The sequence below is a fragment of the Lygodium microphyllum genome, chromosome 25, assembly GCF_053477565.2.
Source record: "Lygodium microphyllum isolate KBCC chromosome 25, Lygodium_microphyllum_v1.1.10, whole genome shotgun sequence".
Taxonomy (NCBI): domain Eukaryota; kingdom Viridiplantae; phylum Streptophyta; class Polypodiopsida; order Schizaeales; family Lygodiaceae; genus Lygodium; species Lygodium microphyllum.
This window is the reverse complement of record NC_141159.1, coordinates 32,024,051-32,047,236: the sequence shown is the minus strand read 5'-3', so window position 1 is coordinate 32,047,236 and position 23,186 is coordinate 32,024,051. Positions and strand designations below refer to the sequence as shown.

Here is a 23,186-nt window from a genome sequence, read left to right as displayed (position 1 = left end):
TGACAGGCGGTCTATTTCGTCCTGGCAGCCCAAGGGGCTCTGGATTAGGGCCTTACGGAGGCCCTGCCACATGCGGAGTAGGCTCCGCAAGAAAGGTGATCTGGGCGGGGTAATCTGGGCTGAAGTGAAGATCCATCTCAGGGATGGCCTCCATTCCCCGCCACGCCTCGATTTACAATCCTGAAGGCCCTCCTGCAGTAAGACCTTCCAGGTTTGCCCACCTGGTGTGAGACCGCGGACAACTAACTTGTCCAAGAGGGCCCTACTCTGATATTCTGGGTCTATGATCCCAAGCCCTGCCTCTAATCGATGTCGTATGATGGTCGCCCACGCCACCTTGGCCCTGGAGTCTCTGGAGCCATCAAACCCTGACCAAAGGAAATTCTGCACCAGGTGGCGAAGCTGCCCTACGCACGATGAGGAGAAACACCAACACGAGGCGATGTACCAGGCCGTCGCTAGGAGAACCTCGTTAACCACCAGGGCTCAACTGGCTAGTGAGAGGCGAGCCGTGCTCCAATAGGTCTGTTTCCTCCTAATAGACTCTAGAATAGGAAGCAACTGCTCGGCAGGAGTGATATCAAGTTCCACCTGGAACCCTAGGTATCGGACGGTCTGCCCTCTGCTCACCCATCTAAATCCCAAGTGGACTCCCCACTCCGTGCTAAAGTCCGGGTCTGTGAGGAAGCCAACCGACTTTCGCCAGTTGATTTTCGCGCTCGCTACAACACAAAACACCTCAAGAGCCAACCTCATTCTTTCCAGCATCACCTCATCATCCTCTATGTAGAGTCCTGTGTCATCTACGTACTCTGAGTCTAACAACTCAGTCTCCTCTCTCACTGGAAGTCGGAGGCCGCGTAGTCCACTCACACATGACCTGAGGAAGTGGGACATCGCCTCTCGCCTCTGCGACAAATAGGAACAGGTATGGGGCCAGGGGGCAGCCTTGTCGGACCGATCTCTCCATCCGGACCTCCTCCCCTCGCCTTCCGCCTATGAGAATCCTGCTGGTGGCTGATCTGTACAAGCCGGAGACCCCGCGAATCCAAGCGTGGGGAAATCCTAACTTCACCATGGTACCCTCTAGGAAATCCCTCTCCACCCTGTCATAGGCTTTCTCGAAGTCCAATAGTAGTACTGCTAGTCTTTGCCCACTGAGCTGAGCCCACTCTATCGCCTCAAAGAATGTAAATACATTGTCTAGGATGCTCCTATCCTAGACAAACCTGTCTGTGTGTCATGAATGATGTCTGGAAGCACATGGCGTAATCGTCTACCAATCATCTTTGCCAAAGCCTTATAGGCCACTGACAATAAGGTGATCGGTCTCCACTGGGATAGCTCCAACCGGTCTCCCCCTTTGGGGAGGAGACTGATAAGGCCTGTCGATTGCCTCCCTGGCATCTGTCCTGAGGTGAATATCTCCTAGAAAGTCCTCAGTAGGGGATCCTTCACCACCTCCCAGTATGTAGTGAAGAAGGCCTTAGAGAGGCCATCCTCCACCGGGCATTTTTGCCCATCCTGTGTATGGAAAGCCTCCTCTAGTTCCTTCTCTGTGAAGGGGACTAGGAGGGCGTGTCCTATCTCCTCTGTGACGAGGGACAAGATGTGATCCCATACTTGTTGTCTGCATCTCTTTCCTCTAATTGAAGCTGTCTCCTGCTGGAAGAGGCATGTGTAATAGTCGGTGGCAATCTCCATCACCTCATCAAGGCTAGAACGGGTCCTCCCATACCGGTCCCTAAGGCTGCGTATCTGCTCTCCTGCGGTGCTGGGCTGGTGCACCTAGAAGAACTCCTTGCACATCGTGTCTCCCTTCCACGCCCAAAAGGCTGCTGAATTGCGGAAAGAGAACTCCAAGCGCCTGTCCTCTAGGCCAGCAATGGTTGCACGCGCGCGCACCTCCTGTGCGTGGAGCATGGGGTCCCCTAGTGCCTCCTGCAACAATCTCTGCGTAGCTACCAAGTCCCACCGGAGTGCTTTCTCCTCCTCCCAGCACTGTTGCCTGGCCTGTAGGGCTACCTCTTGGCAAATTCTGCTTGACTCGGCTAGGACCTCTGCGACCTCCTCTACTATCCTGTCCCTCCTCACCCACTCTCTGGTCCAGATCTGCTCTATATGTCTCGACACCTCCTCCCTCCTGTAGATCGAGTCAGGGATCCGACAGGATCGTGTATCTAGGGCGGATGCTGGGGGATCAAGTGCCAGGAGAACCGGGTAGTGATCGGATAGTGTGGTACCTGCCAACTACTCAATCTGGCCTCCGCGGGAACCTCCCCACTCTCCCACATAAAACCTGTCCAACGACTCCAGCAAGGCTCCGCCTAGTCACCTGTATCCCCAAGAAAAGTCCAACGACCTCTCCCTCCTATGGAAGGCAGGGTCTTTCCAGGCATCCCGTGCTCCGACTGCAAGCAAAAAGACTTCCCATGCCTCCTGCTCCTCCCCAGCCATGCCCTGGTAGTTTCTTCCCCTGCTTGCTGGTCCTCCAAAGCCTCCAGATTGTTGAAATCTCCTCCGACAATCCAAGAGTCCATTTACAATTTCCCCCCAAAACCTGTTGTGTGCCCTAACCTCCGTAGGGGCATAGACATTGAGGACTCCAACACACGAGTCCCCAATATCCAGTCTGATCCATAGAGCCCTTCCTACCACTATCGTCCCGTGGTCTCATACACAAGTGGTGAGACTCGGACCAATAGATGTGCATACGCCTCCGCTCCTGCCGTGGACACCTATGGCTTGCTCCCAATAAGTATGCGAGCTGCCTGGCAGTACCTTCCCAACCCGCTGAGCCTAGGTGAGGGTGAGCTTGTGCTCCTGCCGTAGCAAGATGTCTATCCGTCCGACAAGGGCAGGCTGCACCTCTTGTCGGACAATCAACTTCCTCGAGCCGCGTGCCCCACTGTAGTGGAGACTGTTCACATTCCAGGATGCAAGGTGTAGGCTCATGGGGAAACTTGTGACTGACCGAACAGGCATCTATTCGGCATGGAAGCTGCAGATGAGGAAGAGAGACTACAAAGCGTGCAGGTACGTTTTGCCGCTGTTCTGGATGGTGAGCTCCAGTCCCCCATGGTGGCCCTCGGCCGAACCATAGGGGTGATAGATGCTCCAGGTGGTACTATCAATGCATCTATTAGCCATGCTGAAAACCGAGACTCTGTACACTGGTAGAAGCGGGCCGCCTGTGCCGGAGGCCACGCAATCACATCCCTCAGCGCTCCCGACTGTGGGAGGGGCTCGAAAGATAATGCTCAAATGAGGGACGTCGGAGCCAGCCCACCAATTAATGTCCATCATGCAACCTAGCCACTGTTGTGCGAACAGTGCTAGTCCATCTCCCATCCACTGGGAGATATGATCTGCCACCTAACTCTTCAATTCCTCCTCAATCTGTGTAGTCGTCCACTCCTCTAAGAAGGATGACTGGAAAAAGAAAGCGTAGTTTGGTCCATCCAGTGGTGCTAGTAGGTGGACCTTGCCCCTCCTTGACTTACGAACCGCGAAGATCCCCACGTCTAGAGGTAGTGGGAACTCTCCGCGCTCCGCAACTCGCAGGTAAGACCATGGGCCACTGCGAAAAAACTCGTGGCAGCAGCTGTGCCTGTCTTGGGAAAGTAAGGCGGGTGACAGGGGCAGATGAGCCGGTGGCTGTGTGGACGGGGGGGGGGGGGGGGGGACTACTGGTGTGCACAGGAGGTAGGTATGTGTGGCTCATCACCTCATGTGGGAGGAGGGGGAGTGGGTCTGGGGGGGCTCACCTGACCTGGGTGCGGATCAGGGGGAGTGCTCGGGGGGGGCGCAGGATGGGGGTGGATTGGATCGCGCTATGGTGGAATGGCTAGAGATACATAGTGGATGTGGGGAGGGGGTGGTAGCCCTGGCAAGGCAAGGGGAGGCTGTGGGCCATGGTCAATGGAGGGAGAGGGGGGATGGGATGGGGGGGGGGAGGGGGGGAGGGGGGGACTGAGGGGCCTGTGGGGGCTTCGGTGAGGCAGTCTGTGGCTCATGTGGATAAAATGGGGGGGATCGGTCCTGCCGGGTGGAGCGAGCAAGGGGGGCTATGGAGTGCTCTGTCGAGAGGGGGACGCTCATCCGCCATCACCCTCCTGACGAGGCTGGGCTTGAGGGGCTGGCTGCGCCCCCCCTTGCCGTCTCCCTCTTTGTCGCCTCTGGACCCTTGTGAAACCGTCAGCGTCCACCTACGGACCTATAGGCGGAGCCGCCTTGGCTCCAAACCGTGTGCAAACTGCTGCATGATGCCCAAAGTCGTGGCAGCGCAAGCACTGCCCTGGTTGCCCAGTCACAATGACCTGCTGCCTAAAGGAATGCCCACCTGCCTCAATCTCTAGGAATTGTGGGATATTCTTGACCTCCTTCACTGCCACCCGTACCTTTGGGACCCCTGCCGCTGTCACTGCATCCACGAAGGACGCGGGAAGGACAGTGCCGAAGAGCCTCCCGAAGTCTTCCACTAACTGGCGGTACTGAATCGCTAGGCCGGGGAAGAGGGTGACCGGGTGCCGAAGAAACCTGTTGTGGAGTGCAAACGCCTCCACCGTGAAGCCACTATACCAAGGGACCATGTATATGACCCCCTTCGTGGATGCATAAGGTGAACTGGCAAGTAGCTCGCGAGCTGCGTCTGCCGAACTGAGGCGGACCATGAAGATCCCTTGGCCCAACAGGACCGCCTCCATGATCTGCGCCGAGCCGATGCTCAGCATGGAGTGGAGCCAGTCCCGAAGCTGGGCCCTAGCTGGGGAATGTCCTACTACCTGACCATAGATTGTTGTTTCCATTAGTTCTAGCTCCTTAGCTCGGATGGCTAAGAGCTGCTCCTCAGAGAGGACTACGCGCAAGGTGTTCGACTGGGGGGCACTCGGTGAGTACACCGGCGTCTGACCAAAGGTTTCCATTGCCCGTCCCTACTGGGAGAACCTACCTATCGCGCTGTTGTGCCATTGAATGGGGAGTTGCTACAGGGGAAGAAAGCAACTGGAGGGGAAGGGAAGAAGGGGGGGGCCGGGGGGGTTTGTTTTGTTTTCAAATGGTGGTGGTGTTGCAGACTAATCGTGGGCCAGGCCTCCCGTCACCGCGGCACTCGGGGTGGGGGGGGGGGGGGAGGGGAGGGGAGGGGGGGTGGTTTTGTTTTCAAATGGTAGTGGTGTTGCAGACTGATCGCGGGCCAGGCCTCCCGTCACGGCAACACTCGGAGGGGGGGGGGGGGGGGGGGGGGGGGGGAGGGGGGGGGGGGAAAACAAACGGTCAACCCGGGGGATAGCCAGGCAAGAGGGGGAACACGCAGCCGTTACACACCTTGGGGGCAAGGGCGCGCGAGCCAAACAGAGAGGCATGAGCAGTGCTAAGACGGCCATGATCAGTCTGGCAACGTGCAGGACAGTCGGACAGCAACCACGACCAGTTGAATGGTGCGAATGTCAGACAGTGGGCGAGACGAAACGGAAGGCGCGATCGGACGGGCGACCAATCGAATGGCGCGTAGTCGGGCAGGGGGATAGCAGCGCGACGTGTAGGCGGAACTGAGTAGACATTGTTGTACCCTCTTTCATACGCAAATCCATAAGCTTTTTCAACCAATACACTTTACTTGCAACACTCTTCTGTGCATACAGTTCTTCCATTCGAGTCCAAATAGCATATGCAAAATCCAAATCTTCAATGTTAAACAGCAAGGCATCAGAAATCGATAGCTCGATGTTTGAGCATGCAAGCTCATTTAACTCATCCCAATCTTCTTGTTCCATATTTGCGGGCTTTGCCCCTTTGGTCTTAATCGACTTTGCTTGCTACTTTTGCAACAAGATATTGTAGCACTGTTTTTGCCGGACTGCAAAATTATGTGCTCCTTCAAGCTTCTTAATGTGCATGAGATTACTGCTATCATTTCTGCCAGCCATGATTTTCAGCCCAAATGTGACCAAAAAATTCAGCAAATGCAGGCCCAGGCTGTCACACAAGTGACCAAGGTACAAACAAGTATCAACCAGCAATAAATGACCACATAGAAGCAGAAATTTCAGATCTATAAGTAAATTTTCAGAAGCACCAAACCATGTGCTACAGCATTCCACAACTGATTACAGTTGTTCCAAGAGCAAATGCATCACATTACATGAGAAGTCCCAAATGTTAGCTGCAATTTCTGTGGTACATGTACCCACGAGCATAAAATTCAACACGCACGGTCAAAAGCCCCAAAGTTTTGTGCTCAAAGCATTAACCACACATCTACATTGTCTCTGTCATGCATAGAACAAGCCAATTTTGCCAAAATAGAGCAATTTCAGTAAAATCCCCAAATTTTTCGAGTGCTAGATGTCCAAATTGCATGGAATTAAACCTGCATGTACATAAAATGACCAAATGGCGCACAAATTTTGCCCAAACTGCAAAAGCCGCAAATTGCATAGGGTCCAATGTGCATCAATGTCGAGAAATTGGGTAAGTTTCAGCCCAATTTTTGCATGTCCATGAAAAGCCCCAAATTTCGGAGACAAAATCTAACAAATTCCTGCAATTTCTGAGGCAAATTGTATTGTCCTACATCACAATCCCCAAACCCAAGAAAAGCCCCAAATTTTCGAGCCAAGATTGCACAAATTTCAGTGAAATTGACTCATCCAAGAAAAAAAATTTCACGGATTTGAGAATCCCCAAAAATTTCTGAGGCCTATGCATTCAATGTCTGCAATTTTTGGTCCAGAGATCACTACACAATGTGTGTCAAGCACCAAATTTGGGAAAAGCCCCAAATTTTAAGAGACAGATTTGCAGAGATTTGCACTCTGTGCTTCTATGTGTGAACACCTGGTAGAGAGGTGAAAATAAGCAACAGTAAACTGAAAAAAAAAATGGGTCATTGACCTTCTGGAACGAAACCTGTCACCCGTCACGCGGAAGCTCTCCGGTCCCGTCACGCAAAGAAATCCGTTGCCTCCAGCTTCCGTATCGTGTTGCTACAACTGGTGCAAGTCGTCCTGGTCGTCGCCTATGTTTGTCGCTTGCCCCATCACCAACTTGTCACCTAATCGCGTGACCTGTGTTTGACCATATATGACGTCATCTGACCTGTGCCTGCAGCCATGTAACTGAGCTTGACCAGGAGGTGACGTTTTTAACCTACGCCTGCAACCTGGAACTGTCGCCTGGCGGAAACATGACATGTTGACCTACACGGACTTCGAGAAGCGCGAACACCTTAACTACAGCTCTGATACCAATTTGTAGTGACGGGCGAGCACGAGGATCGAGACACACAGGGATTGTTAGCAGCAAAGAGAGAGTGAGAGTGAGCACGGTCTTTTTGGGCACAATGACGAGTGTACCACTTTAGGTTTTTAGATAGATATATATATATATGAAAGTACAAGTGCTAAGGGTGTATTCACACCCGAGCACATTACAAGGCACGAGGGCCTTTATTCCCAACATGAAGTGCAACGGGATCGAAACCTGCAGACCAATCAGCAATCCCTCAAGGGTAGTGAAAGAGATGGGCTGTTGAGACTATACTCGAGCCACAAGTCCAACAGCAACAATGGGTGCTGAAGGAGCAGATGAAGCAAGAGCGGAAGGCGTAGCCCCACTGGACTGTGCAATCGCAACTATCTGCTAAGGCTTTTTAGGTAGAAGACTGTGGGCCTAGGAGCGACACTCCTTGTCCACATGGCCTACTTTCTGGCAATGTGTGTAAAACCGGTTTTTCTTAGGAAGTTTCTGCCAGATAGGTCTAGATTCTTTGGTTCCATCTAAGGAAGAGGAGTCACCCTTTGATTGGCTTGCCTTCGAATCTTGCGAGTTCTTGCCACTGGTGGTTTCTCTTCCCGAAGAAGAGGAAACCAACCCTCTCTACTCTAAATAAGTCTGTGATGAGGATTTCTTGTGGACTTGATCATGCAGCCTCGTGTAACGCAAGAACTAGCACTCAAACTCATAGAAGGTTGGCAATCGAGGTTGGAAGATGATGTGTTGAATGAAATTGAAGTACTTCTCATGCAACTTATTCAAGAAGAATGTAACCTGATTGTCATCCGAGTTTGGAGAGCCAGCAGTGGCAAACTCAGCAAGTAACCGCCTATATTCAATCAGCTTAACTTTCAGATCATCCCCTTCCTTAATAGAGAACTCTTGAAGCTCAAAGTCGAGATTGATGTGCTGAGTATGATCTCAAGCCGCATAGCGGTCGAGAAGGTGACTCGAACGCTCTGACACGAGCGAAAAGTGCTACAACTAAGAGTGAAACTCAAGAAGCAATCCCTGTATTAGCTCAACATTGGCTATGGCATTGCAAGCTCTCCATTGACGGATGTAGTCAGGGTGAGCGGTATAGACTCTAGACCAATGACAAGGTCCCAAAGACCCTAAGACTCAAGCACTTGTTGTATGAAATTTGACCAAGTGGTGAAATTTGACCCGTTCAAACGTGTCTTATCCATGAAGGCATTCTTGGCCATTGCAACAAGAGTGGTAGTGCTCGGAGATGAATAGTGTAGTGTGGGTAGGATGGGGGAGTGGAGTACACTTGGGAATGGGCCCCAGTCTCCAGAGTGCCCACCAAGCATGTGGGTAGTGTGCAAGGTGGATCCATAGGTAGGGATGGGCTGACTAGGCATGGGCATGGTAGCCACATGAGTAACCCAAGGAGGTGGAATGGAAACACGTTGAGCAAAAGATGGGAATCCCTGCGTAAGTGTAACCCAAGGAGAGTATGAAGACACATCATAAGCTAAGGATGGAAACCCCTACATTTGAGTGGTCATGTGAGATGTGAAGCTGGGGATAGTGAGAGGGATGCCCGTCACAGTCGTCCCAGGTGCTGTGAGTGTGCTCATTTGTTGAAAGGTAAGAGGCACTGTGTTAAAGGGTGGCATTCCCCCTAATGAAGTACCATGGCGCAAAGAGGTAGAGAATGGGGTAGAGAAGGAGAAGGTGCTAGGAGCAGAGATGAAAGATCCAACCCCTAGGGTGTGTGATGCAAATGTGGAGTGTAATCCGAGGTTTTGGAAAGATGATGAGAGGTGTGATATAGAAGAGGGTGGAATGGGACGGAAGTGAGAAGTGTGTGTGACATGCTCAAATGAAACAAAAGTTGTAGATGTACCTCAATTCCGTCTCCTTCATGAATCCCCCTCTATTAAAGTTCACATACATAAAGTCATTCAGATCTTGTACCTCAAAAGAAGAAACAAGTGAGGGTTTTGATTCATGCAACTCAAAAGGATTGTACAAACCTGACATTGGACCTAGCTGAGATGATGAAGATGGATTGCCAGACGTTCCGAATACTGTATGTCCTCCATGATCAAAGAGGTTGCCAGCCTCACCAACCGGTTTGAATGTGGTAGCAAAATTGGTAGGAGAGATGTAAACATCACCGTACTTGTGATAGTACTCCTCAAAGTCCTCCTCGGTCATGTTAGTGAAATCTGGAATAGAAGTAGAAAAAGAAGGTAAAGGTGAAAGTGGAGTGTCATCCTCCTCACCGAGTCCATAATGCCGTCTCAGGGCCTCCAGTGATGGAGAAGCCTGATAGGACATCATAGGAACTGGAGAAGAAGATGTCTGAGACATTGTGATTCAGTTACGAGTTGTATTGTGTGCCTCACACAAAGACTAACTCTCCACAATATCCACAAGATACTCTTTACAAGAGCATCGGCTCTAATACCATGTGAAGAAAACTGCTAGGATTTGCACTGAGGACACACAGAGTGTACAACCACGATAGAAACACAAAGAGACAGACGCAGACACAGAGAGCAAAACTCCAACCCTAAATGCAAAACTCAAAACTCAAACATAGAAACTCACACACAAACAGAAGAAGGGAGAGAGAGAACACAACTTTGAAGTGAATGAATGTTGTAAATGAATGTAACAGTGTACAGTGTGCTCAAGGGCAAAGCAATGTCGGAGTGTGACGTCCACCGAAGACGGATCCCAAGTCTGTGACCACTAGTTAGAGTGAGAAAGTAGAGGAACTGAAAAACGATGGTACCAAAGGCTACTAGAGAACCAAACGCAAGTAGTAGAGGATGCAGAGGGAAGAGGGCGGCCCCAGAAAGTTGAAAACGCAGTAGATAGAGTGTCGCCTGATGGAGGAGAGCATCAACCAGCAGAGTGTCGCCTGATGGAGGAGAGCATCAACCAGCAGTCGCCTGGTAGTGGAGGACCAAAACACAGGTTGCTGAAGGGCGCCTGATGGAGGAGGAGGGCTGCCTACTGTCACCAACAACCAGAAGCTGCAAACGTAGAGAGCAGATGAGGGTGGAGGTGCTGGCGATGAGGAACGAGGCCAAACCCGCAGGAGGGAGGGCGCCAGACAGTGGGCGACAGCCTTGAGGAAGGCGCCAGGGCACTGCGAGGCTGCAGGGAGAGGTGGCAGCAGTCATAAAGGTCGGACAGCCACGTGGAGGTAGACTGATGGCTGCAATCTGCACTGGAGAGTATGAAACCTGCATAGACGGAATGATGCTGAATGGGGGCAGCTTGTCTATTTATAGATGTAGAAGGGTGCCCCAAAAATTAGGGTTTTTGGGAGACCGTTGAAACTCTCTCGAACCATTCCCCTTTTTAGGGTTTTTCATTAATTAAGTGTGTTTTGGGGCTGTTTAAGAATGCTAATCAGCTGGAAAGTGTGTTTTAGCTCAACAGCTTTTCTCCAAAAGTCAAGTTTTTGGCACACCTTCAGCTATCACTTGGGCTACCGTTATCCTTTTAAGTTTCCAACTATAATACTGGTGCTGCTTTCATTCTTGCTTTTTCCAATTATTATGGGCTGCATTCCATCCTCATGTTAGCAAACTAGTCAGCTCATGAGTATGGGTATGGCTTAGTGGGCGAAGCACAAGAGTTTATTTTGTGCATTTTTCTGACGTCTGTTTTTAAGGATTTAGCCACTATTTTTATGGCCAACCTATTATTATTTTATTTACTTGCATCTTTTCCTGTGTTCTGGTCTATTTATGGCCTAGGCTCCTTCCTTCTCACTCAATTATCAGTTGCAGACTTCCACAGCAGATCTTCTTGAAGAGAGAGAGAGCAATGCCACTGCTCACATAGCCGACGACTCACTATTGTACAAAATTGTCTCATGACTTGGTATATGGATTCCATTTCCCATGCATATCTTTGATGTTGTGCAATCTATTACAACAGTCTTCTACGCTTTCATCACTACGCCCATTTTTGACACTTGGTTACCAACTATCTTTGCCACTAACACCTTAGCCACATAATTGTTCTTTATCAGGATCCTACTCTCTATTTCTTGCCTTTGAATTTTTTTCCACCCTTAAAAGAGGGCTCTGCATAACTCTCACTCCCCTTTGACTCGTTTTGGCCTGACTTGTTTTGGCCTAAGAGGGGTTGTTGAGCCGCCAATGCATGCATCAACAGAAAATTATCATGCATTAATGCCTAATTCTACTCCATTGAAACAACCCCCAAAATATTTTTACAAGAAAAGCATTTATTCAATAGGACAAATTCCCAAAAAATACTATAAAAGGACATGTTGTGGGAATCCATCTACACTCTCTCTATAATCACTCTCACAAGCATTATCATTCCTTCCGCTCCTCTTTTATAAGTGTTCTCCCTTCTCCATCAACCTTTTCATTCCGGAGTCTTCTTCCACATTTTGCGGCCCACATCATTCCCTCCACTGCATTTCATTCCCTTCACTGCTATCCACATTAATCCTCCTGCTGCCTGGAGTCTCCATTGACATTTTGATGCCCGGAGGACTACATTTCACTCCCTCCACAACCCTACCACATGTGCTGCCACCCTTCATCAGCCAGGGTAGTGCAGTCATATTGAGTCACTCAAGCATCATGGATTCATTGGCTCACCTCAGCCCTGGTCCTAGAGATACAAAGGCCTAAGGTCATTCATTGTATTTCCTTCATCATCATTCATTCTCTGAGTTTCTGAGTTCATTCACTGCTAGTGTTTGTCGTACACTCTACTGTTTCCAACACAAGCCCTATCATCTTTTTGCAAGTGATCCCCAAGCACTCACTAACAAATGCTACCAGATATGTGCATAATATCTGTAGAATGTGTATTTACTCAGATTGCATGCAAGCTTATCCAACCCCCTAAATAAACACCAATATGTGTTGTTAACAGAATGGCTCGCAGATCCCTTTGTTGAAATCGGTGCCCATTACATGACATTATCAGCCACCAGTTTGTCTACACTCAGGAGCACAAGCTAGCCATCAACCACAAAGCAGCCACCTCATACTGGGCATCAACTTGTTTATTCTGAACTTTGCTTCATCATCACTTGAATAGTTCATAACCTTTGAGACATGACAAGTTTATATCCACAAGGATAAACATGATAGCATAAATTGTTTCTTAAGAACTTAAAATTCTACTAACTTATTTTAGCAGTTAAGAGTAGCTGTGACCTTGATTCAATGGCAGAATCGGTAGAATAAATCAAATTAAGCATGACAGATGCTGCGGGCAAGCAAACATGCATACACAATGTCACCACAAGACAGTATATTGTGACACTATGCCAATACTTTGGAAAAGGAAGCATGTTCCAATGCTCATACTTGAAGTTATTGCCTCCAAATATCCCACCATATAAAATGCTATGCATTTTAATCGTTAACAGAAGCACTTACCTTACAACCAAATCTTTAAGTACTCAAGCAATCGATCAATACACTTGAACCAAAGGACTCTATCGACACAGTTTAGAAAGGACATACAGAATGAGCTGTCGCCACCATTATATTTTTCTCAGCTGCATCAATCCCTATCACCCGACCTCCCATCCTTGCTAAAGGCTGGAAACATTTTAAAACAACAGAATGAGAACAGCATGGAAATAAAGATAATAATTGGCAAAAAGACTAACCATAGCTTACTTCACACAAGAGCCCTCCACCACATCCAACATCCACAATAGTCAATCCTTCCAAAGGTCGGGGGCAGTCAACATCTCTTCTGAAAAAACATAACACAGTGATTGAGAGAGGCACATCACTACAAACCAGACTTGACAATAAAATCTGTTTTGCTTGAGACAATGGCCTAATTGAGAACCAAACTTGACAATAAAATCTGTTTTGCTTGACACAATGGCCTAATTGAGAACCTTCCTCACTTGAATTGACGACATAAGGCGGAACGAATAAAAGATAAACGCACAGGATTCATCAAGTGGAGTGGCCTAAAAGGTCCATCAATGTCCCACCTGCATAGACACAATCTTCTCAAAATTTCATTGGCATTGTTAAAACCATTTAAGTACAAACAACCATCCTTTTTTTGCAAACTAGTATCATAAAGAACCTCTTTGCATAAAATAAAGCCCTTCTGTAATTATCAAAGACCTCCCTGTTCTCTATTTTAACTCGCACACACCTACTCTCTAGTTCAGCCAATAACAGGACTAGCAGAATCTAGCAGATGACCATGCTATGCATATGTTTGGTCAGATTTGCAGGCACAGAAATTGTGCAGGAGTCATGCAAAAATGCCTCGTTCACTCACCAATTAATTGCAACATGCCTGATTCTGTGGAAAGAATTGCTGATTCTGATTAATCCTGGATTGGATTTGAATTAACACCCAAGCTCATGTTTGACTTAAATCGGTGCTCATGCTTAGGCATAATTGAGTTGAATGCATGTTCGAGGTCAAGCATGATTAAGCTAGTACCCAAGCTTGAATTTAATTAGCTTAACCCAAACCCAGTCTCTCATCTGTGAAGAAACCTACACAATTGAGATAGAATCGAAAAAGAATTAAAAGGCTCAAGTTTCAGTGGAACTAGACTCACTTCCACAGTTGTAACCTCAAGGTTCAGAGCTATCTCCATCATCTATTTTTTTTTTCCCTTCAAATTTTCTTAAATTCCTCTTCCCCTATCGAGGATTCATGCGGGAGACACAGCTTCCAATTTTTTGTGCAATTTAGGCCCAAATATTTGGGGCTTTTCTAGATTGAGTGTTGTTCATGCAAAATTGAGGCATCTGTGTCAAAAATTGCAGACATTGAGCGCATTTGAATTGGGGATTTTGCCAAAATTATTGAATTTTTGCTCATCTGAGTGAAATTTCTCAACATTGGACCGATAAATTTTGGGGCTTTTATCGTATTGGTAAAATTCTGTTCAGTTGAGTCAAATTGGCTAACATTGGTGCACATTTGGACTTGAGAAATTTGGGGCTTTTGAAAAATTTTGTGAAATTTTACCAATTTTGCCCATTTTATGCTTTTGAGAACATGTATTAATGCAATCGGGACAAATCGGTCAATGAAATTTGGGGATTTTGCTGAAATCGCTCTATTTTGGCAAAATTGGCATGTTCTATGCATGTTAGAGACAATGGAGATGTATGGTTGATGCTGTGAGAACAAAAAATTTTGGGGCTTTTGACCGTGACTGTCAAATTTTATGCCCATGGATACATATACAACAGAAATTGCAGCTAAAATTTGGGATTTCTCATGTAATGTGATGCATTTGCCCTTGGAACAACTGCAATCAGTTGTGGAATGTTGTAGCACATGGTTTGGTGCTTCTGAAATTTTACTTATAGATCTGAAATTTCTGCTTCTACGTGGTCATTTATTGCTGGTTGGTACTTGTTTGTACCTTGGTCACTTATGTGACAGCTTGGGCCTGCATTTGCTGAATTTTTTAGTCACATTTGGGCTAAAAATCATGGCTGGCAGCAATGACAGCAGTAATCTCATGCACATTAAGAAGCTTGAAGGAGCACATAATTTTGCAGTCCGACAAAAACAGTGCTACAATATCTTGTCGCAAAAGTAGCGGGCAAAGTCGATTAAGCCCAAAGGAGCAAAGCCCGCAAACATGGAACAAGAAGATTGGGATGAGTTAAATGAGCTTGCACGCTCAAACATCGAGCTATCGATTTCTGATGCCTTGCTGTTTAACATTGAAGGTTTGGATTCTGCATATACTATTTGGACTCGACTGGAAGAACTATATGCACAGAAGAGTGCTGCAAGTAAAGTGTATTGGCTGAAAAAGCTTATGGATTTGCCTATAAAAGAGGATACAACAATGTCTACTCACTTGAGTGAGTTTAACTCCATCTTCAGCTAGCTTGTTGCCTTGAAGTTCTTGATTGATGAAGAATTTAAGGCTATGTTCTTGCTTTACACTCTTCCAAAGAGTTGCGATACATTCAGGATTGCTATGAGCAATTCTAATGCGATTGAATCGCAAAACAATGCATCAAGTAAGTCTTCAAGTGCTTTGCATACTAGGGGCACATCACAACAGAAAGGCAAATCTGATAGCAAGGGACGCAGTAAATCACGTGGCAAAGATGTTCAATGCCATCATTGTGGCAAAGAGTCAATCTAAGAAAAGCAGTGTCAAGTTTGAAGAGGTGAATGTAGTCACTCATGACCGTGATAGTGGGAATGACGTGCTCTTTGTCTCTTCATACTTTGGTGTACATGCTTTACTTGCAAACACAGATGATAACATGCATACCTGGATTCTCGATTCAGGTGCTTCCTTTTATGTCACCCCTCATCATGAGTGGTTCTCTGCCTATACACGGGGTAGACATGGTGTTGTCCATCTTGGGAACAACTATGCATGTGACATTGCAGGTATTGGCAGTGTGCAGTTGCAGTTTCAGCATGGTTTTGCCTTCACACTTCAGCATGTACAGCATGTACCTCAGCTCAAGAAGAGCTTGATTAGCACAGGGCAGCTAGATAACAATGGATTTCATACCACCTTTAGTGATGGAAAATGGAAAATCTATAAGGGATCTAGAGTGATTGCCAGAGGGTGTAAAAGTGATACCTTGTATTCTCTCCATGTATCTAGTGTGAGTGATCATGTTGTTGTCGTGACCGAGCAACCGAGTGTTTCTTTGTGGCATGGCCAATTGGGACACATGAGTCAAACTAGAATGAAACTGCTCTTTCATTCAGGTTACTTGCCTTGTCTTCATTATGCTGATTTTAAGCATTGTGATCATTGTGTTTATGGTAAACATGCACAGATGTCTCATAAAAAGTCTCTTTCGTTGAAATCTTCTCCTTTAGAGTTAGTACATTCCGATGTATGTCAAATGCCAGGATTATCTTTAGAGGGAAAGAAATTTTTTGTCACAGTTGTTGATGATGCTACACGAAAGGTATGGGTTTACCCTATTCATAGCAAGGATGAAGTGCTTAACAAGTTTAAAAATTTATTGGCATTGGTTGAAAATCAAACTGATAAGACACTCAAGTGTCTTCACTTTGACAATGGTGGGGAATATGTGTCCAAGGCCTTTGAGGCATTTTGTGACAGCAAAGGGATAAAGAGGGAGCTGAGTGCCTCTCATAATCCACCCCAAAATGGCGTTGCAGAGCGTATGAATCGGACCATACAGGATAAGGTCCGTACAATAATGTCTCATGCTGCATTACCCCGTGGTTTTTGGGCAGAGGCTGTTATGACAGCCATACACTTGATTAATCGGTCACCAAATAGATCTTTTTGGAGGGGGGGAGGAGTTTACCCAAGAAGTGTGGTCGGGCAAGCCATCTTCACATGCTCACCTGAAAGTGTTTGGCTGCAAGGCTTTTGTGCACATTTGTAAAGAAAAACGCAGCAAACTTGGCTGCAAGGCTTTTGTGTATTTTCCTAGGATATGGTGATGAGGGTGAAATGGAGTATAGATTATGGGATCCCGAGAAAAGGAAAGTAGTACGCAGCAATGATGTTATCTTCTGGGAAGAACGCATGTATAAACAGCCCAAAAAGACTAAGGAGATCCGTAGGGTTGTATTACGAGAAGAAATGCCTTTTGGACAGCAAAATGTGCCCGCTATACAACAACAAATACCTGCTGTAAATGAGCCAGTAAATGCAAAAAATAATACTGAAAATGATCGGCCAACTATTGCCCATAATAATGAGCCACTACATGTGCAAGAACAGCCAAGACAACAAGCTGTTAATGCTGATTTGCAAGCTGAAATGCCAGGACAGCAAGCTGAAAATGCTCAACAGCCAGCAAACAATGTTTATTGGGTTAGAAGATCATCTAGGGCTACTAGACAACCTAATAGATTCATTCCTCGTGCAAACAATGTGGCTGATTATGTCATCTTGACAGACTATGGTGAACCGTCTTGCTTCAAGGAAGCAATGGACAGACAGGACAACAAGACATGGTATAAAGCCATGTTGTCAGAAATGGAATCTCTCGAGACAAATGGCACTTAAGAGTTGGCGCAGTTGCCTAAAGGGCAGAAAACACTTCTATACAAATGGATTTACAAGATGAAGGTTACTTCTAGTTCCTTACCAAAGTACAAAGAAAGATTGGTTGCGAAGGGAGTAAAAACATGGAATTGACTTTGATGGGATCTTCTCTCCTGTAGTCAGGATGACTACATTGAGAACCATTTTGGAATTGGTTGTAGCTGAAGATATGGAGCTCATACAGATGGATATAAAGACTACATTCTTACATGGTGATCTGCATGAAGACATATATATGCAACAGCCTGAAGGGTTTGTGAAAAATGGAAAAGAGAAGATGGTATATAAACTCAAAAGGAGTTTGTATGGGCTGAAACAAGCACCAAGAGAATGGTATCATAAGTTTGATACATTCATGCAATCTCAAGGTTTCCATAGAAGTCAAGTGGATCACTACTTGTACACCAAGAAGGCAGCCGATGGCAACTTGATTATCTTGGTTCTGTATATTGATGACATGCTAATTTTTGGCAAGGATACTCATGCCTTGGACTCACTGAAGCATAGTCTTCATGGCAGCTTGGACATGAAGGATCTTGGTGATACAAATCACATTCTTGACATGCGAATACTCAAAGATAGATCGAAAGGATTTCTCTATCTATCTCAGCAGGAGTATATCTCCAAGGTTTTGTAGTGTTTCAATATCAGGGGGAACAATTGGGGTTTCATTGCCTCCATATGTGAAACTCGGTGCAAAGGACAGCCCTACATCTGATGATGAGACGGCTGAAATGGCCAAGATACCATATGCTTCAACTATTGGCAGTTTGATGTATGCTTTGGTTGCTACACGTCCTGACATTGCCTTTGCAATGGGAGTAGTTAGCAGATACATGGCAAACCCTGGTAAAAAGCATTGGGAAACAGTGAAAGATATTATGAGATACCTCAAAGGCACAAAGAAGTTGTGCCTCTACTTTGAAAAGCAGAAGGCATCTATTGTTGGCTTTACAGATGCAGACTATGTTGGTCATGCAGATTGCAGAAAGTCTTCTGGGTATGTGTTTACCTTCACAAGAGGAGCAGTCTCTTGGATTTCCAAGTTACAAAAGTGTGTTGCATTGTCTACTATAGAGGCAGAATATGTGGCTGCCACTGAGACATGCAAGGAAGCTTTATGGCTTTCACGTCTGGTGGGAGAGCTTGGCATTATAGAGTTACATATTCTCCATTGTGACAGTTAAAGTACTATCATGCTAGCATAGAATCCCCTCTTTCATGCGAAGACGAAGCACATACAAGTAAAATACTACTTCATTAGAGATGTACTTGACAGCAAGAGCATTGAGCTTGTCAAAGTGCATACAGATGATAATCCTGCATACCTTCTCACAAAGGGTCTTCCGGCAGAGCGGTTTACTCACTGCCGACAAATTATGGAAGTCGGATAGATATATGTATTTCAGCTTTGTACATACTTAGACTTAGTTAATCCTTTTCTCCTCTTAAGGCACATTGCCTTTAGGTGGAAGGTTGTTGGAAATAAAGGCCACGTCTGGTGGGAGAGTTTGGCATTATAGAGTTACATGTTCTCCATTGTGACAGTTAGAGTACTATCATGCTAGCATAGAATCCCCTCTTTCATGCAAAGACGAAGCACATACAAGTAAAGTACCACTTCATTAGAGATGTACTTGACAGCAAGAGCATTGAGCTTGTCAAAGTGCATACAGATAATAATCCTGCAGACCTTCTCACAAAGGGTCTTCCGGCAAAGCGGTTTACTCACTGCCGACAGATTATGGAAGTCGGATAGATATATGTATTTCAGCTTTGTGCATACCTAGACTTAGTTAATCCTTTTCTCCTCTTAAGGCACATTGCCTTTAGATGGGAGGTTGTTGGGAATAAAGGCCACGTCTGGTGGGAGAACTTGGCATTATAGAGTTACATGTTCTCCATTGTGATAGTTAGAGTACTATCATGCTAGCATAAAATCCCCTCTTTCACGCGAAGACGAAGCACATACAAGTAAAGTACCACTTCATTAGAGATGTACTTGACAGCAAGAGCATTGAGCTTGTCAAAGTGCATACAAATGATAATCCTGCAGACCTTCTCACAAAGGGTCTTCCGGCACAGCGGTTTACTCACTGCCGACACATTATGGAAGTCGGATAGATATATGTATTTCAGCTTTGTACATACTTAGACTTAGTTAATCCTTTTCTCCTCTTAAGGCACATTGTCTTTAGGTGGGAGGTTGTTGGGAATAAAGGCCCTCGTGTCTTTTAAATGTGCTTGGGTATGAACACACCCTTAGCACTTGTACTTTCATATATATATCTATCTAAAAATCTAAAGTGGTACACTCGTCATTGTACCCAAAAAAAATCGTATTCACTCTCCCCACTACTCTACTCTATCTCACTCTCTCACTCTCACTCTCTGTTGTTAGCAAGCACTGGGTGTCTCGATCTTCGCACCCTCTGATCACGACAAACCTGATCATATTACTTTATTATTTATGGCAAGCGTGCTTTTGGTCAATCACTTTAGTTTTCATGTCACAACTCTATAGAAACAGAATTTGTATTCTTTTTCATTAATTTGTCTATATAATGATTTATTAAATTTATTTCCTTTGCACTAATTAGATATAAAGAAAAGTGCATTGGAGCTGGCCACTGATGAGTGGTCACAGGTTATGGTGGACCCACGTGGTGGGTTAGAGAAAAGATAGTTCACACTTCCACCTATATGGCCCGATTGGGTGCCTGTAACCAGAACTCACGCATATCAGGGTTACTCGCACACAGAAAAGATTGATGCCTTGAAGTGTGGGCTAGATCCACCAGAACAGACAGTTACAATCAACAAGATGGTATGATCATGAAATGCTTGTATAATCTGCATGTGTAGGCTGAAAGCTTGAAATGTACATTTCTTTGCATAGGAAAGTCTCATGAAGATTCTGATACCGTTTTTGCAATGTACACAGAAAAAGCTTTCATATGACACCCATATTGGGGGGTCCCTAAATTTTAGGAGATCCCTAAATTTTGGGAGGTCCCTAAATTTTAGAAGCCTCGAATTAGCCTAAAAATGCTAGTCCTAAAAAATAGGGATGTCATTCTAAAAATAGTAAGTTCTGTACTCTGACTATGCTTACTAAATTTGGTTGTTTCTATTCTTGATAGTATTCAACCCAAAAAGGAAAGCCATAGAGAAGAGACAAGTGTCAAGACACTCGTCACACAAGTTTCCAAGTGTCCCACCACTTGTCACATCTCATGACATGTGGCTGGACACTTGTCTTGTGCTACTCCACTTTCTCATTTTGTACTAGCTCTTCCCTCTCCTATAAATAAGAGCTCGTTTTTCTTCATTCAGCATCATTTTTCTTTGTTGTAAACTGATGTACAGCACCCATAGATAGCCAGAAACTGGCCCCATCTATCCCCATCATCATCCCCCACTTCTCCATTATCAAATTCCTCCATATTCCCTCTTCTATCACTGCTGTTTTACAGGACAACAAGCCTGTAAATTCATTACAGCACCTCCTTCTCAAGCTCTTTCTTCCATTTTAGCAACAAGAAGCAAGCCCTATCCATATACTACTGTTCAACGATGAAGAAAGGCTGATTTCCCCTCTTTCTTCTCTCATACTGTAAGGAAATCAGTTCTTATCATTGCATAATAGATAATGCACGTGTGTTTGTACATCTTTGCATGATCTTGTGAGAGTGAGAATTACTTCTCCTCACTCTCAGGTTGATTGTAACTGAGCTCTTCCCTAAGGGACTTGGATTGAGCAGAAATACATTCCTTCGGGGGGGGTTGCCCATCTTCAACCCTCAATCTTGACTCCATTACTTTTACATTTTCATGGCTGTAATTTTCTGAGTAATTTTCATTTTCAGCTTTAAGTGTTCATTCTCTTTTATATTAAATCTCGAAAACAAGCAAATATCATAATTGTTAAGCATACTACGTTGTTCAGGGCGTTTACAGTGGTATCAGAGCTTTGGCTCGGTCCTCACCCCAACACTGGTAGTGCTTACAATTATAAGTTTGTTTATTTTCAGCCCTTTCATTGAGTGCTTGAGCATATTTTTTTTCTTAAGAATCTCAATGGATCAGTCGAGTGCTATCCTTCAAGCCATTCAAAGTCTTAGAGAGGAGAATCAGCAAATTCGTGACCAACTCCTCAAACTAGAAAAAGTTGAGAATCCCAAAGAATTCAAGGAAAGAAGCCCATCTGCTTCAAGGAGACAAAGCCATACCAATGAAAGGAGCCGATCAAGAAGTCCAACTACTTCTAAGAGGCAGTCCCATTCTACTTCAAGACAAAGAAAGAGATCACGTCGAAGCTCATCCTCTTCTTCAAAGTCATCTGGCGCCTACTCTGATGGACCCTCTTCTAGTGATGAAGAGTCACACTCTTCTCGTGGAAGACCTCATCATCGTCAAAGGCGTCGACATTCTTCACCCTCATCTCCATCTTCATCCCCATCAAGCACTTCATCATCTTCAACCTCAAGATCGGGGCATGGATGAAGGCATAAGAAGAAGAAGAAGACTAAGTCACTATCTCAACTTGAAAAGAAAATCAAGTTCAGTATGTATGATGGTTCCCGAAATCCTGATCTTCTTCTGAAGTTTATTCGTCAATTTCAAATTTTGTATGGTCGTGACAAGTATAAAGAAAAAGAAAAGAAAAAGTTTGCAGCTTTACATTTAACTGATTTAGCCCATACTTGGTGGACGGGGTTGGAATATGATCATGCTGCCCCAAAATCATGGCGGTCCTTTGTTCGCATGATACTAAGCCAATTTCTTCCTGTTCATTTCAAAAGACATGTAAAAATGGAATGGGATCGGCTTTGGCAAAGGAAAAATGAGTCACTTGGTGACTATACCAAGAGATTTTGGGAGCTACTTTTGAAGGTCCAACATTTCAAGAAGATCAGCGTTCGGAAAAGCTTAGAAAGTTTCAAGGAGGCTTGCATTTTAAACTTCGTACTGCTCTTAATCATTATCATTGTTCTAGTCTCAGGGAACTCATTGACCATGCTGAGACATGGGAAATGGAGCACAATGGCAACAAATCATTCCAAAAGAATGATAAGAAGAGAGTAGCTGATGATGAGGAGTATTCAGCCCCAAATGAAGGACAAAAACAATGGCAAAAGCAGCCATCAAATCAAAAGAAGATGAAGCCCTATACACCTCCTAATGCTCCTCAATTTCGCTCCAATCTATACCCACAAGCAAAGAAACTTTCCGAAGAAGAAAAGCAACACTTCATGAAAGAAGGGAAGTGCTTTAAATGTGGACAAACAGGCCACATAGCGAAGCAATGTCCAAACAAGGGACAAAGCAAGGTTTCTGACAACAAGCCTAAGTCGCCAGTGAAAATCAATGCTATCAGTGATGTAGTTGCAAACACAACTTACACTCCAGAGACGCACAAATTATTAAAAGCTTGGGGACAATTGCAAGGTAAGCAAGCACTATTCTTGATAGATCTTGGGGCGAATGAAAATATCATTTCCTTGCAATTAGCTAAAGAGCTTGGATTAAAGAATGAAGAGATGGACACTCCGGCAGAAGTTCGCCAAGCTTTAAATGCTGATGAAGGTGACACAGTGAAAACGGTGACACCCTACATTGGCAAGCTCAAGTTTCAAATTCAAGGTTACAGTGACGAAGATACCTTCTGTATTGGAGATCTTGATGGTTGCGATGTGATTCTTGGCATGCCCTGGAATCATAGAGTAGATTCAACCATCTTCTCTCAGAAAAAGAAGGTAGAACTCGCCAACAAAGGCAAGAAGTACGAGATTCAAGCTAGAGTTTCTGGAGACACCATACCTATGGTAAGCCATATGCAAGTCTCTAGAGCAATTAAGGATTGTGTTCAATGTTG

At 45.5% G+C, this 23,186-nt stretch overlaps 1 protein-coding gene across 1 annotated transcript in view; it reads right to left on the bottom strand.

Annotated features, from left to right (window-relative positions):
- The window catches only part of COQ3 (coenzyme Q 3), a 166,977-nt gene that overhangs the window by 98,675 nt on the left and 45,116 nt on the right, over positions 1 to 23,186 (bottom strand). Inside the window, exons 2-4 of the mRNA XM_087666449.1 lie at positions 13,163 to 13,252; positions 12,924 to 13,002; positions 12,765 to 12,842 (exon numbers count right to left, since the gene is read on the bottom strand). Of these exons, the coding sequence (XP_087522575.1) occupies positions 12,765 to 12,842; positions 12,924 to 13,002; positions 13,163 to 13,252 (247 nt within the window). The remainder of the gene's footprint in view (positions 1 to 12,764; positions 12,843 to 12,923; positions 13,003 to 13,162; positions 13,253 to 23,186) is intronic.